This window comes from Anser cygnoides, chromosome 8, assembly GCF_040182565.1.
Source record: "Anser cygnoides isolate HZ-2024a breed goose chromosome 8, Taihu_goose_T2T_genome, whole genome shotgun sequence".
Lineage (NCBI taxonomy): Eukaryota > Metazoa > Chordata > Aves > Anseriformes > Anatidae > Anser > Anser cygnoides.
The window spans coordinates 9966703-9985697 of record NC_089880.1 but is presented as its reverse complement, the minus strand read 5'-3'; the positions used below and the strand labels follow the sequence as shown (position 1 = coordinate 9985697).

Sequence of the window (18995 nt, the reverse complement as noted above, 5' to 3'; positions counted from 1 at the left end):
CAACAAAGATTGCATTAAGAAATCTCTTTCAGGGTCTGGTCTTCCTTGGAGCCCCCCATGTTGTTATACTACGGCGCTGGGTTTGGGCATTTGCTGGGCAATGTGCCTGAAAAGCATTCACATTGCACTGCATATACTTTGCCTTACAATTAGGTGTTTCGGAGCTGGAACGAATAAAACACTGTGTTTAAAAGGTGAAAGCTTGCAAGACGAAACCTTTTCCTACATTTTGTTTATGCGACGATATATCCTCAGTATTGTAATATCTTGAGCTCTGCATGTGTCAGGGAGCAAGAGGCCTAGATTTCTTTATCCAGCTGTAATATAAATGAGTTTTCTTCTACTCTGAAGCTCCCTTCTGATGTTAGGTTGATGTAAATTGACCTCGGTTCCTGTGGGAGTAGGAATCAATTCTGTCAAGAATATTATTGATTTAGGATGCAATTGAATCTCCCAAAATAGAACCCTTCCAGTTCACTTAACTGGGTGTTAGGACAGCATTTTGCCAAGTGTTAGCTATGACTTCTATCCTGTTGTTGTGACAGAACATGAGATTGTTCCTGCCCTTTTGCTGTGGTCAAATAGCATGTTTTCTGCTGGAGCAGATCAGTGCAAATTCCCATCTATCCTCTTGTACTGTGCTCTACTGGTGGTACCGTTTTGTGTGGTGTTTTCTCAGGTAGCAAAGTGGGTTTGGCTGGCTTACTGCACACTCCCCTCACCTATATCCCCCCAATTAACTTTCTTAAATTCTATAATTGCATGGTGGATGCTTTACATGTAAAAAAAAAAAAAACAAAAAAAAAAAACAAAAAAACAAACAAAAAAAAAAACCAACCATGGGAGACCTTACCTATGTGACATCAGTCTTAGATTAATGTGTGCAATTTGCAGGGCTGGGAAAACAAACCTAATGTGTACCTTCAAATCTCCAGCCCATGGAATATTTGCCATGTACTGGTAAAATTCACAGTGATTCTTCCTTTTTTTTTTTTTTTTAAAGACATACTGGGGGACTCTGTTTTCCCTTGCCACCTCTTCGTGAGGATGAACAGAGCTTAGAACTGATGTCGGCTTTGTCCTAATTTTTGTTGCGTGCTGTTGACACCTACAAATATAGGGAAAGAGAAAATGAGGTGAACGTGAAATGAGATGTACTTAAACAGGGTGCCTGCTATTTACACAGAAATAAAGGGAAAGGGAAAATGAGCCAGAAACCTGGGATGTGAAAAATGGTGCATACTGTGTTTCTGTTCAGAAACGCTTCTCTTTCCTGGTGACATTGTTACTGTGGATGGAGATTTGGATAGGTTTGTTATCTCATGTCCTAACAGAGCTCTCTTCTTGCCTCATATCCCATGCTACATACTTGGTCTCCAGTTCCTCACTCAATAGCTATATCTAAGTACTTATCTGTGCAGAAAAGTTTAATTACTTGTACTGTGTAGTTAAAATTATGGCTGTTTTCTTCCTCCCCCCTGGCAGGACATTCTCATTCTGGTGTGACTTTTTGCTTTAATTGTACGTGCTTCCCCAGGTGATGGAAGCCAAGCAGCTTTTTTAGCCTTTTCCTCATCTACTGGAGCAAAAGCAACAAATTAATGTATTACCACCTGCAGCTAGCTGCTGCTGCTGCCAAATCTGCTTCCCGTTGCCCAATAACCAGCAGAAGGACAGATGGCAATTTATGCTAAAGTAGGGGCAGGCAACAGGTTGGTCAGCAGTGCAACCCTGTGACAAGGGAAGGCAACCACATCCCGGTCTTTATTAGCAAGAGAGCAGGGAGCAGGCTGAGGGCAGGGATTTCCACCTCTGCTCATTGCTTGCACAACCGCTTCTGGAGTGCAGTGCCCAGTTTGGGTGCTCCCAGTGCTGTGTCTGGTCCAGCAGAGGGATACAGTGATGGTCTGGGGTTTGATTCCTCTTTGGGATGCTGTGTTGGTGTAGCTGCAACACTCAGAAGTTTTAGTCTGTATCAACGCTTCTGTGCAGATAAGTCACTGGCATCTAACTTGCCATTTTGATGAACAGCAAAACGCAATTGCACGTCCTAAACCATCTGGTGTTACCAAAAATTACCTTCTGGCCCTCCTGAGCCCTGCTTGTGCAAGATGAGCCATGTTTGCTTCAAGTGCAAATAGTGTATATTGGGGGAGCTGCTGTTGTTTGGGAGAGTTGTTACAGTACAGAAGAAAGAGAGAGGCCGCATTTAACGTTGGGTTTTAAAACTGGTGGTTCATTCATCGCTCGTTCACCCAATTTTAAAATCTATATATAGCTAGTAAGAACAAACTTGCAATGTAAAAGCTTGCTACTATGTATGCAATGCTAAAAATAAAAGTTAATAATACTCTTTTTATTTTTATTTTTTGCTTTTGTTTTATTTTTAGGATTTCTTCTTCTATTCACTAGTATACGATCCTCAACAAAAGACCCTACTCGCTGATAAAGGAGAAATTCGAGTTGGAAACAGATACCAGGCAGATATAACAGACTTATTAAAAGAGGGTAATTTCCATAATTTATTTAAATTCTCCAGAGGCCACATTGGATGCGGCCACCTTTATGTACGTGGCCCCTATGGGGGATGGAGGTTTCTACCGCCAGGTCATGCATACCCCGATGGCCTGGTTTGTTAGTGACTGAAGCTGCTGCCCACTGAATGCAATTAATTATGTCTCAAACCAGTCTTTAAGTGGGCATTTGTCCAAATCATAAAAGTTGTTGAAACAAATTGAATTAATTGGCTCTCTCGGAGCTTGCACTCATGTTATTAAGAGACTTAAGAATTTCCATGGGAAGCACACATTTCCAGCACATCTGTAAAGCCTTTGTGTTTTTAATCAAGCCTCACTTCCCTGCACGAGCCCCTCCCAAATTATTGCGAATTAAATGCTGTCTCCCCTCATCAATTTGCCCATTATTGCCGGGTGCCTTTCCTCAGAGCCCCTCCCCATCCAGTGGTGTTGGCTGCCAGCCTCGATTTCTCACCTGCAGAGCAGGCGGGAGGAGGAATTTGCTGCCCTGGCACGGTGTGCAACCTCAGCCAGCCCTGCAGAAGGAGCACGAGGACCCCAGCCTAGGAAGAGGGGCCAGCAGAAGTGACTGTTACTGGTCACCAGATGCTAACTTCAGACTGGTCCTCCTGAGGGAGCAGGTGTTGGAAGAGGCTTTGCCAAAGTGTGCAGGCAGAGATAGAAAAGCACCGAGGCACTTCAGTCTCTGCTTTGGAGTTTTGCTGATACTGTTAGGCTAATGTTAGAACAGGCAAACAGATTGGTCAGGACTCTTGTTTAATTTGTCTGTGGTATTTATTCAGCAGCTGGGCTAGCCTCCTAAGTGAGGATGAACTAATTTGAAAGGCATTTTCTTCCCTCAGCAGGCCAACACGGGGATTCAGAGAAGGATAATCTCCAGATGTTTGAAAAGGAGCGCAAAAAAAAAAAAAAAGGCTCAATTGCTCCTGTATTTTTCCATGGTATTTTGGTTTGTGTAGGGTCAGAATAAAAAGAAGCAGGAGGATCTGATGCCACGATTTACCCCTTAGAAAGCAGCTGATGCAGATTGAACCAGCTATTCATTGCCTACTCAGAACATCCAGGAGCATGTTTGTTTTTCTGGAACTGCTGCAGGGTAGAAGAGAAAGAAGAGAGAGGCTGGGGAGGAGGCTGAAGAGAGGCTGGCTAGCTTGGAGAAGGATGTACTTGGTTTCCCGCTATTTGTGGCCTTTGAAACCAGTTCTTCTGCACCTGATTGCCTCATTCGGATGAGCTGGGTAGCTGTGTCTGTCAGGCTGGAATTGTCACAGACAAATGGGTGAATGAAATTCTCACTGAGAAGTGTTAGGCAGAATATGTGAGATGGACGGTCAGTTAAATTAATACATTATTATTAAATTTATTTTCCAAACCAGGAAAGTATTTTTATTCCAAAACAGCCATACTGAGTGTTTCTAACTTGTTTTTCAAACAGGTGAGGATGATGGAAGAGATCAGTCAAAACTTGAAACTAAAGTTTGGGAAGCCTTTAACCCGCTAGTAGACAAGCAGATAGACCAGTTCTTGGTGGTAGCACGGTAAGAGCAATTTACCTCTTCTTTGAATAAGTAAATTTAAAATTAAAATTTTTAAAATTTTTAATTAAATTTTAACACTTGTTTTCCAAGCACGTTTTTGTTCTTTTTGCTTTACTAATGTGAATACTGGTTTGGTTGCATGATTCATGTGTTTCATTTTGAAGCGATGGACATGTTATATACGTGCCTTGCTGGGAACTGCATGACTTCAGGAACTCAGATTTACAGTTTTTACTTTCTCAAAGTTAATCACTTACATAAAATCAAAAGTATTTTATGTAAAAACTGTCGTGTAATTGGTGAGGGTTTTCAAATGGGGCAAGTGTGCAGAAGGCGTAGTGAACTAAATTCTTGACAGATCATTACTGTGTCTGTTTTCTCTCTTTCTCAAACCCAGTCACATTTCAACATGCTGTTACAGCTAAGATGTCTGGTAAGGCATTTTTGATGCTGTAGATGTTTTCTAATGCCTAGATTCCAATAGGTAAGCAGAATAAAGTAAAACCCTGAAAATCTGTACAGATGGTGAAATTTATGCTTCTGTTTAAGCCCAAGGCAATCTTTGTCCATTAATGTTAGTTTTTTTAAATGCTCATGAAATTTTTCAGTACTGTGCATTGGTACAAACAGAAGCCTATACCAAAATTTAGGCTCTTGTAGCAACTGGTGGCTGAGTAATTCTAAAAAATTAAAGAAAAAAGGTAATGCTCTCCAACCTGTGTCTTTTAGGTAAGTTTGTAAGATTGTGGAAGCATGGGAGTAAAGTAGTGTGAGTAGACGGACAGTTGGACTTTCTGGTGTTTGTAGTATCTAATAGTTTGCTATTAGATACGGGTAGGAAAGGGGTGTGTAAAGTTACAATCTGTCAGTAGTATTTGGCTTGCTGCTCTTGACAGCAGGCTGATGGAGCATGGTGTGTGACAGATCCGGACCCTGACTTGCAGGGCAGCCTGCTGCAGCCAAGGGCTTTAGCCCTGGAAAATGGAGTTAAGCCTACATTTCAGGTACTCTCTTAGATTTGGCTCTGGTGCTGTCAGACATCTACTTCTTGGTTTTTACCCTCTTAAATTATCTTGCTCTTTAATTTTCTGAATTTTCCCGAGCGTGGCATTGGTGTGTATGTAGTGGGTAAGGTAATGGGATGTCTCCTGAGGAGGTAACATGAGAACTTGTGCACGAGAATTTGTCTGGACGGGGCCCTCTAGTTCTGACTGGAGCTGTTGAATGATGCAACAAGGGTGCGTTTATGAAATGGCAGTAAATGTTTTCAACGTTGAATGATACAAGCTTAGGGAAATACTGGAGAAAAAAAAAAAGGATTGAGGAAAATCGAGGAGCTGGTGAAATGTGTTTTAGGAACTCAAACGTGTATACGCAGAAATACGCAACAATATTGATTTTTTTTCTATGTACTTTGAAGAGAAAGCTTGCTATTATTATGAACTTCAGCCAAAAGTTTTAAAAACAGCTACTCTGAATTGCAGCACTTTAAAACCTTTGTATGGGTGTTTGGGCCTTGCATGAAGTTCCAGTAACGGGGAGCTGAGAATGAAAGTAGGTAGGTTAAGATGGAAAAATGTGTTAATTGCTGTCCAGATTGAAGAAAATCTGACAGTTCAGAATCTATCAGTACATTTTTGTCTTTAGTTAAGCATGTGCTTTTTGTTCTCTAGGCTTTTTTTTAAGGTTCATAAAATCTTTAGTGTTATGTCTACACTAAGGAATCACCATAAAATTTAAGCTCTTGAAGTTTCACTGTGCTGCTTACACAATACATCGCTGTTTCCCTTGACCTGTGCCAACAGTAAATTCAAACTTGCTGAACTAAGTGATTTATGGGTAACAGATTAATTCTACTTAATCAGGTGGACGTAGGGAAATGGATGAAAGTGGGGAGAGGATAATCTCCACCAGCAGCGCGGAACAAGCGGATGAAGGAGCGATGGGGAGAGCTGGAATGTTTCCAGCGAAGGGTATTCCAGCTTCTTGACAAGCCTGCAGTTTCACAGTTGCTTCTAATCAAGTGAAGTACAAGATACCACCACCACCACCACCAAAAAGCTCATTTGCTGGGCTGTTTTTCAGCAGCGTTAATTTAAATTTGCCACTCGGCCATGCAGTTTTGGTGTTAGGAAGTCCTAGAAGGAAGCCAGAGGGTAGAATTGCCCCCATGGATGGGCCTTTGCACTTGCCTTGGTTTAGAGTGACTGCGGAGCTGCTTTGTGATGGTGGTTTCCACCTCGTGCAGGCTTTTGGTGGTGATGCTGTTTTTAGTAGTTCTGGCTGTTTGCTGCTGCCTGCTCGGTTTGCTGAGAGCTGCTTGAGGCTGCCTGCTGCAAAGAGTTGCTGAACAGATCAGCATAAAGATTGCTTCTGCCCAGAATCAGCAAAGTGATCCAGCATATAATTAGGTGTACACACACACACACACACATGTTCTGGAGACGGGGAATCCATGAACCAGGGACGGGGATGAGTGGGTAGGAGGCTGGGGAGGAGGTGAGCTGTGGGTGTGCACCAAAACCTGGGTGAGGGAGGCAGCTTTGGCTTTTGGCCAAACTCCATTATTTGACGGACTCCTGCCTAAGTATTTACCTTTCCTCCTCTAATGCACTGCTTGGCACTAGAGTTTTCCCCCCTGTGCACTCAAACTAGTCTGGGAAAGCAATCCGAGTGGGGGGAAAAAATGGATTTTTTTTGTTGTTGTTGTAGCTGCTCAGAGGAGTTCAGCTCTAGTTCACCGTGCAAGAGCATTCCCAACTGTGTGCCACGATAAGCATCGAGGGCAGAGGGAATTACTGGAACCAATGTTCCTGTTAAAGATTTCTTCAGCTAATTTCTTTAGGGATAAAATGAGGAGCATGGGAATTGTGGCCTAATGAGCAGGAGCGGCTGGCATTGGGAAGCATTTGAGAATTGCTATACTCCTATGCGGTCTATATAATATATGCACTTACAGCATTATACTATGTTGTAAAATAAAGACTATTTTAATTTGAGACTTAGGAAAGTGATTGTTACTGCGTTTTTTTTCTCTGTTTGGTCTTGGCATCTGTCTCCGTACCTCTGGACAATGTAGCACTGCTCATGCCATTGTGGAAAAGATTTTGTGCCATTCATAAAGCTCACTTGTGATCAGTTTCTGTTAAACTTTAATGCAGAGGTCTGTGCTGAGAGATAGGGGATAAGATGGTTCAAAACTCCCCGTTTGTGATCTTCAAGTCTCGTTGTTTTCTCTCCTAAGCACTCTTGGTCACATGAACCAAGTACAGTAAAGCGTCTCTAATAACAAACCACATTTGAAGAGGCTGGTCTCTGGCTCGGAACTAGCGCCAAACCACGTAATCTTTGTACTGAGAAACTGAGTCTGCTGATCTCAAAAAGTGTTGGTTGGGTGTTGATATTTATGCTTGCTTTGCCTGCAAAGTTAATGCTCCATTTTAATTTCTTTCAGGTCTGTTGGTACATTTGCCCGAGCCCTGGATTGCAGTAGTTCTGTCAGACAGCCAAGTTTACACATGAGTGCTGCAGCAGCCTCTAGGGATATCACATTGGTAAGATTTTTAAGAGGACCTTCAGTTATTGAGAGATGTAAAATAATTCACCTCAGCAATAACAGTTGGCAAAAGGAGAGGGACAGATGGACTGTAATTGTGGCCTGCTGTGAACCAGATCTTATCTTTGTAAAGGAATTCTTTATTTACATATGAAGTAACTTTTTTTCTGGCGTTGTGCCTTTTATGATCAATCATGGTTAACTCTTGATTTTTTTTTTTAATTTTTTTAATTAAATTTTTTTGACCATGCTTCATAGCACATCTCTTGCTTGGGCTTAGTAGTGGTCTTGAATGCACGCGATTATCTGCCTGTCTGCAGTGCTGTAGTGCCAGAATGCCACTCCTTATCGCTTCCCAACTGCCACTGGCATCCTTGGGCAAATTGTCTTGGGGGGAAAGGTTTGTGGTCAGATAAGAAATTTCAGTTGATCAAGTTCTTTCCTTTGAGCTTCGTTTTCGTCTACCTAAGGACTGGTGATATTGTTGTTAATATTCTAAAATTATGAAGATTCTGAATAGATAAGAGGAAAGGGAAAAGTTAAATTTCTATACTAGAGAGAGTTTATAGAAATGTGAATAAAATTTATGAAGTCTCCAGAGTACTGTTATCAAAGCCTCACCTCATAACTGAGTAATGTGAAATTGTATGTAGAACAAATTCTAGGATAAAACATTGTAGATTGATTATGCACGTGCAGAGAACTCTGGTATGATGAGAGGCAAGTGGCATCCTGATTTAAAACTACAGAAATCAAGAAATAAAGCCAAGCTTTCATTTACTAATGCCAATTCCTCACTCTCAACGTGTTCTTATCCCTTGTAAATCACAAGTCTCAGACAATCGTAGCTCAGCTTTCTGAGGGATAATTGCTCGTGGGAGAAACTCTTCCTACTCAGCTCTGATACGTGACTTAAATCCTTTTTGGGATTTGTGACCTTTGGGACAAGTGTGTGTTTAAATATTCGTTTTTATATATAATTCTTGTGGATTATTTTCTTTGTGGACAAAGAAAGTGCATGGATAACTTTATCAAAAAACACACCCTCAGACCTCTATCTTTATGCTCCACCTGTTGATGATGCCTAACGGGGCTGCTTAGTCCTGGTGAGTGGGGCTCTGTTCCCTACATCTTCTTAACAGCAGTGCTACAGCGTTGGTGCTGGGTAGTAGATAAAGTAGCAGTTATTCAGATGCAGATGCTCATGTTCCAAAAATCTCTCTATTGTTAGTGAATATTGGACCTGTACACTGACAATTATCGTGAGTCTCAGAGTGGAACAAGTTCGTATTGGTTGTAGAATACAGCACCCTCAAATCTCACTGCGTTGTTTGTGTTACTGCTGTTTCATTGCTAAGCATTTCCCCCCCTGGATGCTTGTCCTTATGTTTGTTTTTCTCTTTTACGACGATGTAGTTCCACGCGATGGACACTTTGCACAAAAATGTCTATGACATTTCCAAGGCAATCTCTGCGCTTGTGCCACAAGGTGGGCCAGTCCTGTGCAGAGATGAAATGGAGGAGTGGTCTGCTTCGGAGGCAAACCTCTTCGAGGAAGCACTAGAAAAATACGGAAAAGATTTCACTGACATTCAGCAAGATTTTGTAAGTATGTAAAATGGGGGCCCACGTGGTGCGACTGGGTCTGATCAGTGACAGCTGGTTTACAGCTTGTCTAAACAGAGTTGTTTGTCTTTGTTTTGAAGAGGAGGGCTTTGGACTGGAGCATGTGCCTTGCAGTAAATTGGGGAAAAGCAGACCTCATACTGAAGACAGCCTGCTGTACAGTCAGAATTTCAAATCACCAATGATAGATTTTCCTTCAGAGATGTTAATTTAAAATAGTCTGCTCCACTACCGCTGGGAGAGGATTTAGGAAAGTGTTGTGACAGCCTGGCTACTGTAGATTAATTTGTATTTGAAAGAGTATTGAGCCTTCTGAAAAATGAAAATTTAGTCACTCTTACGTTATTTCAAAAAAGGCTCTGTGAAAGTTTTAAAAAGGAATCTTGGGCATTCAGGGGAAGTGTCCTGCAGTTTGGCCGAATCTCCACCCTAGGTGTTCAGCCTGCAGTTTGAATGGAGCACTGTAAAGAGAGCCAAGTTTCACTGTATCACGCCTCGAGTCCTCAGAACAAAGCGAGTAGTGTCAGTGTTGCCTGTCCTGTGCTCTAATCTTTTAGATGGAGGGACTTGGAAGCAGCACAACACTCTGTGGTCCTGCTGAAAGCTTTGTGCTTTTCACGCAGAGAACAGCTGGTATGGCACATTTCTGTTAGTAGTTATTATTTTATTATTTTTATAGGCCAGCTACATAGGAGCGGAGAAAACTGGAGCTGTGATAACTGGTTCTTGCTCGAGTCTTTGCTCAAGCAGCAAGACTGTCTGAGCCAGTGGGCTCCCTTCCACATTGTGCCTCTCTTGAATGGTTTACTGTGGAGCCAGTGCAGCATGAAGATTTACCTGTAACGTGCTCTGTTTCTACACTGAAAGCGCTGTTTTTTGAAAGGCCATTTAATTTATCATGGGGCCCATGTGCATCTAATGTCCTTAGGAGATAACAGACACTTTTTTTTTTTGCTAGCAGGGTTAGTAGTTGCAAACTCTGCTTTAAGCTGTCTGTCACAGGAATCCCGTGAATTTCAGTGAGGCTGTGTGCCAGCTCCCTGCAATGACTGTTGCTTTTCCTTTATGTCCTTAGCTCCCATGGAAGTCCTTAACAAGCATAATAGAGTATTACTATATGTGGAAAACGACAGACAGATACGTTCAGCAGGTAAGAGTCAGAATCACCTCTTTCATTCCAAGAGAAGCTGTTTTACTTGCCGCTGAAACCAAGCAGTTGCTTTGTTCTTCTTTGTGGGGTTCAGCCTTTCCTATAGGTGGATTCTGTAATCATCTGAAGCACCAAATAATCTCTTGTCGCTAAATTCATCAGCCATTCTGTAGATAAATACTTGTGGCATTGTCATTTGTGGTTTTTTCATGTTTGCTGCTACTTTACTTGGAGCTTTCAAATGTCTGTTTTGGAATTCAGTAGCTTGAGGAAGAGTGTACAGTTAATCTCTGCCAATAACTCTGTTCAAGGTCAGCAGTAATTTCAGTTTTAGCTTTTTATGGGGGAGTGGGCAGTAGCTGTACAACAGGCAATCATCATTATCCCCCACCTCTGCTTGTCCATGACTTTGATTGCAGACGCAAGGAATCTCCCCCATGGAAGTGCTGTAAGTAGAGCGTTTGGGAAGCATTGATGGCTCAAATTCCCAGACTCATTATACTTGAGAATCAACTTTGACTAGTGTTTACAGTAATTTTTATCTCCTACTTGTTTAAATACAAAGGTTGCTTGGTACCTTAAATAACGAAAGCACAATGCAAGAAACATGCAAAATGTCTTTAGAATATCGGTTACTGAAAAATATTTACAATATTTAATAGGAAAATTAATTAAAAGGGAGAAATAAATAATGTATTTTTTATGGTAATTATCAGTATAATGTTTAGGCATCTATTTAAAGTATTACAAAACGTGTAGGCACAGTAATGTCCTGCCTTGACTTGCTTCATTAGATACACAGCCTATGATAAAGATGCAATGCCTGGGGCATTGACCGGTATTTGGCATGTACTTGGCCACCAAGGTCTGCGGTGCGATCTTCTGATTGCAATACTGCTTAAATTACAGAGGGCGACTCAGGACAAATCAGAATACTTTTTGAATTAATTCTGTATTACCTTTTTTTTTTTTTAAATAATACTAAGCAGCATTAATAGTTGCATCCTCATTCCTATATTTTCCAAGCTCATTCCTGGATGGAAATTTTTCCTTCTGATAAGGAAATGCTTGGTGGGACAGTGGTGGAAGCTGTCGTGGTGGAGAAAAAATGTATAGTGAGTGCTGCTGTACTGTCTGACTATAGCCATTTAGGAGACAAGAGCTGAGTGTACTCAACCTGTACTGTACTCAGTATTTGCACTGAGATGAATCAGTTAGTCTTCTCCTTCTGTGCATTTTTTATCTCACCTCTCTTCTTGTAAAGATAAAAATCCATCTAGCAATGTGCTAGGTATCAGAAAAGGTAAGGAAAGTTATTTTATCTGATAGTGAAAACTAGAAGCTTAAATAGACTGTTGCATGAAATATCACCCCTGTGCAGTCAAACCAGCAAGCAGTAGTAGGAATTAGGAACGGTTAGAGGCAAAAGCAGCGCTATCCTGCTCAGAAAATCCATGATACACTTGCATCTTTGAAGTTCTGTTTAGGCACATCTCAAGGTATGTAACAGTGTGGGGGCTGAGAAACAAGAGGTTCAGAGGTGCCCACTCTTGGATACCGTGGGAGACAGGTTAGTGTTGTGGTCCGGGTGTTTGCTTTCAGCCCCGGGGGCTCTGGAGGGTTAGGGGCACGGTGGGTGGTAGTATGCAGCAGTAAGATCAAGGTCTTGAGATGCTGATTCCAGTTGTAGACAACAGAGAAAAAGCAAATATTTTGTGGAAGGAGAGACCGCTACAGAAATGGTGCTTTCCCTAGGAAGTGGTTAAGTTCTTTTGCTCTTTCCACTTTTATGAACTTTTTTATTATAAAGACAAAATTGCAGAGGGGATAGTTGCATAAAAAGCTCTATTTGTTCTCGCAGCAATAAAGTAACACCCCCACGCACAGTTTCTTATATTGTTTTGCTGTATTCTTACGCAGTGAGTTTTCTGTAATGGTGATAATGTTGTACCTCACGTGTACTGCCCAGCAGTGTACCACGGAGTGGGATTTGGGGAAAACTTCCAATTAGAGGCTGTGCACTTAGGAGAGAGCATGAGCATAAGCTGAACAGGTAGAAATTGCAGAACAGAGATACCGCACCAATTAAGTTTGAACTGAGCTGAAGACTTCATCTCAAATTCCCAGATTGTGCAAGCAAATAATACTATTAAACATTTATAAAAAGCTTGGGAGAGCTATCTATATATAACCACAAAGAAAGCATAGGAAGTTGTATTTGAAATAATGGTGCATTGCATTTATTTTTTACTTGGCATGCCCTAAGTCTTTGACAAAGTGCATCTCTCACCATTTTTTCCATCTGTTTCTTCAGTGTTTTGTCTGTGTGAATTCTCTCCTTAGCCTAATACCACAAAATGGTTCTGGGGCTAACAGCATTTTCATACTTCAGATACTGAAAACATGCTAAGTAAGGATATGACAAGCGTGTATCCTGAGTTGTTTCACTTTCGCTTGTCCTTCTTTTAAGGGGATGATTAAAGTACCTTCTAAGTCTGTATGTTACTGTCTTAAAACCACAACAAACCAAAAAACTTAACTTGCTCATTCTTGTAGACTCTTTCGCTGAATGCACTTAAAAACATCTGTTTAGACCGTCTATTTTTGTGAATTATACAAGTTCATAATGAAGGTTTTGTCACAAGCAAACTGCTTGTTTTGAAAACCAGTTAGTGGGAACTGTTTACTTCCCTCTGTATTTCCTTTGAGATTTTCTTGGAGCAAGAAAGCCCTCTGTCATAATCTTGAAGAAGAATCTATCTGTTTCTGGACTTTGAGGAAGCTAAATTTTGAGCTGACTTTCACAAAAGGCCTTTTCTCAGAACTGAACAGTAAGGGTAGTGCAGAGTCCTATGCAAGCCTAAACCAAGAATTCCAGTAGTCAGATCAATCTGGACGCGAATAACAGAAGGTGTGCTGGCATACACAAGTGTTTGTGCTTGTATGGAGGGGAAGAAGAAGGCGTGATGCTTGGTATTCCTACTTAATATAGCATTTCCTTGTCTTGTGGGTAGCATAACGTGAGATGGATGCAAAATGACCTCTTTTGGAGCATGTTCTTGGATCTCTTACACAGTGATTTCTATTTGGCTTGAACTCCACCTTACTTCCGACACTTAACAGCATTAACTAGAAGTTCAGTCACTTCAAGAGGAGGTCAAACCCTACAAGCAGAGACTTGCTTGAGAAGGAATAATTCTCCTGCAGTGTCAGCACAGAAATCATGGTCCGATGCACGGTCCTGAATGTATGTCCAAAGTGATCCCCAAAGCAGTTCTTTCAGAGTTGTCCTGAAGAAAATGAGGGAAAGGCCAAATTCAGTATCCCATATCTTGTTTGAATGCATCTTTTTTTTTTTTTGAGTCAGATTTCACATGTCAATTCACAAGAGCATATATTTCTGATTTGGACAGGTTTGAAATTGCATCCACTGGCTAACTGCTGGTGGTGGCTTTCCCCAGCAATTCCAAAGCTCTTTAAAAGTTCCGTGATGTTTGGGCGTGCCTATGTTTTCATTCAAAATGAAATTTGTGTTTTTATGCAGTTGTGTGTTCCAGGATGATTTTTTGTTTTTAGTTTTAAAATCCAAGTGCTTTTGCTGTGTTGTGTAACAGGAGGGGAAGTCCTGAAACCTTTAAAGCATACCACTCTCCAGCTGTTGAGATGCACTTGAGAATTGCTCAGGGCATGGCAGTGACAAATGATCATTTGAATTAGTTTTATGTGTTTTTTAGAGTTAGACTTCAATTTTACTTTTTCATTTGTGCTTGAGCATGAAACTTCCAAAAGGAAGATCAAGCATTACAAATTTCTACTCTGTTGTCTTTTTGTTACATGGAAGTTTAAAATTGCAGCATGTCAAAGATGAATTAGGAGGAAGAGACAGAATCAGTTTTAAGGTATGCACGGCATTGAAAAAAAAACAAATGTAAAAGAGAAGATGGAGAAGTGCAAGTGCCATTAAATATGACTACATGAGGTAGGGAGTGCAAAGGGTGGAGCTCTGGGTAAGTCTTGATGCAGTTAGATAACATCTTTATTAAGGAAAGCTAACCTTTGTACCTAGCCAAGAGCTGTGTGTGACATCTTAATGTACTAGCCTTCATAAAGTACTGCGTGCTAGGAGAATAGAAATAACATAAAAGAAATGCTTTTCCATAGACGTAGGACATGTTATCCCAAAACACCTCCTAGTAAGCCTACAGTAACATGGAACTATGGTAATTTTGGCAAGCAAGTGACAGAGACTGTAGGTACTGCATGCCAGTGCTGAGATGTGTTGCAGGAGCTCAGGCAGCTGGAAGCAGTTCTGCCAACTGCATCGTGGACTAATTGCCTCCCCCCTGCCTCCCAGCAGCACTCGTGTGTGTGCTCAGAGGTTTTTTGGGGGGCAGGAAAGCAGTGTGAAAGTTTTCCCCTAAATCCAGAAAGTGCAAGTTAGAGGCTATTCTTCTTCCCCAGCATGAACCAAAAGAGGCTAAGTATTAGAGGGTATCTGAGCTGCCCCTGCACCATCTACCAACCCAACTCTTGCATTGCAGACCTTGAAATATCTCTTGCATTCCTGTTTCTTCTGTTATTTTCTCTTTATAAGCCATTCACTTTTTAGAAAATGCCCACAAATGTTTCTTTGCTGTGATACGTCACGTTTTAAGACTCTTTCAAACTCTAGAATGAAAGATGTTAAATCCAGGGAGAGGCTATGTAAAGGAGAGGTGTTTGCACCAGCTTGAATGTACAGGATTTTAAAGTATTTTAATCCCTTGGTCTCTGTGGGATTAAAAAAAAAAAAGTTGGTAACATCTCCCTGTTATAGATAGGGAAAATATGAGGTAAGTATGAGGATATACTTAAGATATGTAATTATAAATAACTCAGAGACAAAAGATTTCATTTAGGCCAAGCTTCTAGAAGAAGTTACAAATGCTCAGGATGTTGGTTTTTTTTTTGTGGATGAGAACATTCCTAACTACATCCAGCAACATTAAGAATTTATAGCATAAATATGCTTCAGGCACAAATCAACTGATAACTGGCAAAGGACCTAGGAAAGCACTTCTCTGTGAAGGGACTGTGCTGAAGTTGTGTGGGACTACGTGTCGGGCACCTTTCTTTGTACCTTCTGTTTTCAGTCACTGTCGGAATAGGAAGCTCATGAAATCTGCTCTATTGATTCTTCACGGCCACAAATGCTTAGTGCAAAACCAACCTCTTCTTAGCCCCAGTACATTGTGGAACCTTCTGGTATCCTGGTATCCTGCTCTGTAATAAAGGCAGAACATCTCATATGGCTTGTGCTTTGATTTCACGGCAGCTGTAGGAGATAAGGGGGTATTGCTAGGCCCAGGTGACCTGTGGCAGTTATTAGCTTAGAGCTTGCACCATGGTCATCAGTCATGAGCAAAATCTGGTGTGAGGTTAGCATTCATCACTACTTCACGAAAATGTTGCTTAACAAGCTAAATTAACCGTGCCTCCGAGGCAAATGACTTTACGTTGTGGATATCAGAATATTTCAGCTGCTGGAAATGCTTTGTGTTTGCATGAAGCTTTTCTGCTCGTAGATTTCCAAGACTGTCACAACATAATGTCTCTAGATAGCGCCCTTGGGAGCTTTTGTCAAGAACACTGCAGCTATTTTCCCCCCAACAATTTGCACTAGAAATCTGGTGGAAATTTAAAAAACAAAACAAAAGAGTTCTCTACCAGTGCAAGTTCCCTGAATTTCCTGCCTTGGCCTCAAGGAAATACGATTCTTGTACAAGGTTCATCAAGCAGTATTTTAAATGTTTATCAGCACCTGATGTTAGACTTCCTTGTAATTCCTGGGGAGAGCGGGAGAAGAAGGCTTGTTTTCCAGTCCAGGCTGAGGGTGGAGCAGCCTTCAGCTCCTGAAGATGACCATGCATCTCACTGAAGGAGGATTTTTTTGGGGTAGTATTTCTCTGGAAGTTAAAGAAGGTTTTCTGGTGCTATTGGAGAGCCACTTACTTGCACAGCGCTTGTTGATGCCTAGATAAAACAACTTCAGAAGGCGTTTTGAAAATGCTCAGCGTGGAATTTCTGGGCTTTATACGGAGGGAGAACCTATTTAATTATCCTACTGATTGCCAATACAGAATGTATTGTTGATTGCTCCAATGCTGCAGGATTGATAAGTATCGTCTCCATGAGGTCTGTTTGGGCTTTCTCAAGGACAGCTTTGGGGTAGCTGTCTTGTGTCTGAGACCAGATTTAATAGAAGCAACCAACATGGGAAGCAAGAAGTCTGCTTTTGGATGCAGCTTTCTGAAGGCATACTCATAGTCTCTGAATCCCTTCCAGTAGTTGTTTGTTTTTCTCAGTCCTTGTTCTCTTGTCTGACACCTTCATTCTTTGATTTCTAAGATGGATTGACTATTATTTGCTGGAAAAGGTAAGAGGGAATTCTTTAGGAGTCTAGAGAGTTTAGGCGAGAAACTGTCAGGCTGTCAAATGGAAAACTGTTGCTTAAGACCGCCCCTCTGATCAAAGCGAGCTTCATGCATACTGGAAGCTTTTACTTCATTATTTTTATGTGTCCGTAGTGTCCCTGTAAAGAGAATGTGTATAGTCCTATTTTTTTTATAAGTGAGCAGCCTCAAGGCATTTTTTTCCTCAAGGAAAATAACTAAAGCAAAAGTATCTGCATAGAAATAAAAAGCACAAGAAAATGTCATAAATTTGAAAAAAAGTTAAACTAATCTGTTTGCCTAGGATATGTGTAAAACCCCCAGCAAACCCTGCATTGCTGGTTTGTCTGGAAAACATCGTCATTACTGTCTGCAGACTGCTGTTACTGACGTGGATGTTGAAGGGCATGGACCCTGCTTCAGCAGGAGAGGAGTAGAGGCCTCCAGAGGTTTCTTTCACCCTAAATTCACTTAGTTCATGTAATAAAGAGGAAATGTGAACCTTCAAATATCTCTTTCTAAAAAAAAAACGTGAAGGTTTGAGTAATAAAAGGAATTCTTGGCCAGTTAGTAAAGCTCCTGCTAGTTGTCTTCTTCTTGTGCCATGTTCAGAAAGGAAAGGAGCTGTACCGTTCTGGGGGAATTGCCTCTCTACCTACCATTGGAAGGATCGCATAATCCACCTGTTCCACAAACGTGGATGGAAGTTAATGGCTGGCCTTACCAAAATAAGGCCATGTAGAGACAAATTGTGTGTACCCATGCTCTGAAAGGCTACTTTTTGTGCATGTTTCTCATCGAACATCACACCCTGTGATGTTCCTTAATATCTCCTGGGAAAGGTGGTGGGTGGTGTTTTTTTTAACGGGGAGCTGATTGTTTGGTGTAGTTAACCTCTCCCTTTTTATCCCCTTGATGTTCTTTGCTACCTGGCCCCTGAGATTTGTGCCTCGGGGTTATTTCCTTTTATCTGAAAGGGGCATAATCAGTAGTTTTTGTCTACCTAAAGCCTTTCACCTTTAGAAAGTGCAAATGTATGGCTTGCCCATGGCTGATGTTTAGTGTGAAGTGATTACCTACCATAATTAACAAACCTATTGGGTGTTGCTGTGTCTGTTTTTTAGTTAAGCTTGTAGCCTTTTTAAGTTTTAAAGAAAATCTCCAGTGTGAGTCAGTTTTCAATCAGTTAAAACATAAATAAAAAGAGAACTATCAGCAAAAAAAGTCTTCCTTCAAATTCTTTGAATTGCTTCAGCTGTTGGGGAAAAATGATGGAGGTGTTCTGCTATCCTTGTTATTATCTGGTTGTTGCATATTATCAAAGAGGACAAGCACAGGCTGATACGCTGGATCTTTCTGTGCAGGGAAAGATAAAGGGTTATGGGGCAAACAATGTATGAATTTGTATTGGAATGAATGGGAATAAAAAAAAATTTGTATAAATGGTAGTTTTGTAATCTCATTAACTCTTTCGAAGTGCTGTGTATGTAGTCATTTACTACCCACAATTGTTTTCAGAGTATTTTTTTCCTGTTGGAAAAGGATAGCTGCTCAGTGAAATTAAAAAAACTTGTTTGTTAATGAGTGCTAACGTTTTCACTGGTGACTTACTTTACTCCCAGGTAAAATAGCCCTTATTTTCTTTTTATTCTAACTTTTTTCTGTTGTTTTTCTTTCTTTTTAAAGAAACGATTGAAAGCAGCAGAAGCAGAAAGCAAGCTAAAACAAGTGTATATACCCAACTAGTAAGTATCTTTCTGTATTGTTTTGTTTTTTTTATTTTATTATAGAGGGTCTGGTGTAGCAGTTTCCATGGCCTGCCAGTATTATATATTAGCTTTAATTATATAATGAGAGACATAGTTGAACAAACAATGTCACAGAGTTACTAAATTAGGTTACCGATATAATGAGCCTTCTGCTGATGCTTAAATAGGCTTGAATTCCTTTTTATTTTAGCTGAGTTAATGCTAAGCACCCAGATGCTAATAAACAAGTTGGAGTCCTGTGGAAGACAACACGATTGCTGTTGTATTTCAGAGCTGCCTGGAACAAAGCAGCACTCCTCCCAGTATGCCTCTGCTGCTGCTTATGAGCGTACAAAAGACAAAGCTGTTCCCACAAGCTGACCTGCTGCTTCTGGAGCACAGGGTATTT

The 18995-nt window shown here is 40.9% G+C and overlaps 1 protein-coding gene across 4 annotated transcripts in view; it reads left to right on the top strand.

The window, feature by feature from the left end:
* Positions 1-18995, top strand: part of MTA1 (metastasis associated 1) — an 82668-nt gene that overhangs the window by 32422 nt on the left and 31251 nt on the right. For all 4 annotated transcript variants that reach the window (XM_067001353.1, XM_067001354.1, XM_067001352.1 and 1 more), the window contains exons 6-11: positions 2391-2508; positions 3973-4075; positions 7530-7629; positions 9048-9236; positions 10333-10407; positions 18525-18583. In XM_067001353.1, coding sequence (XP_066857454.1) covers positions 2391-2508; positions 3973-4075; positions 7530-7629; positions 9048-9236; positions 10333-10407; positions 18525-18583 — 644 coding nt within the window. The remainder of the gene's footprint in view (positions 1-2390; positions 2509-3972; positions 4076-7529; positions 7630-9047; positions 9237-10332; positions 10408-18524; positions 18584-18995) is intronic.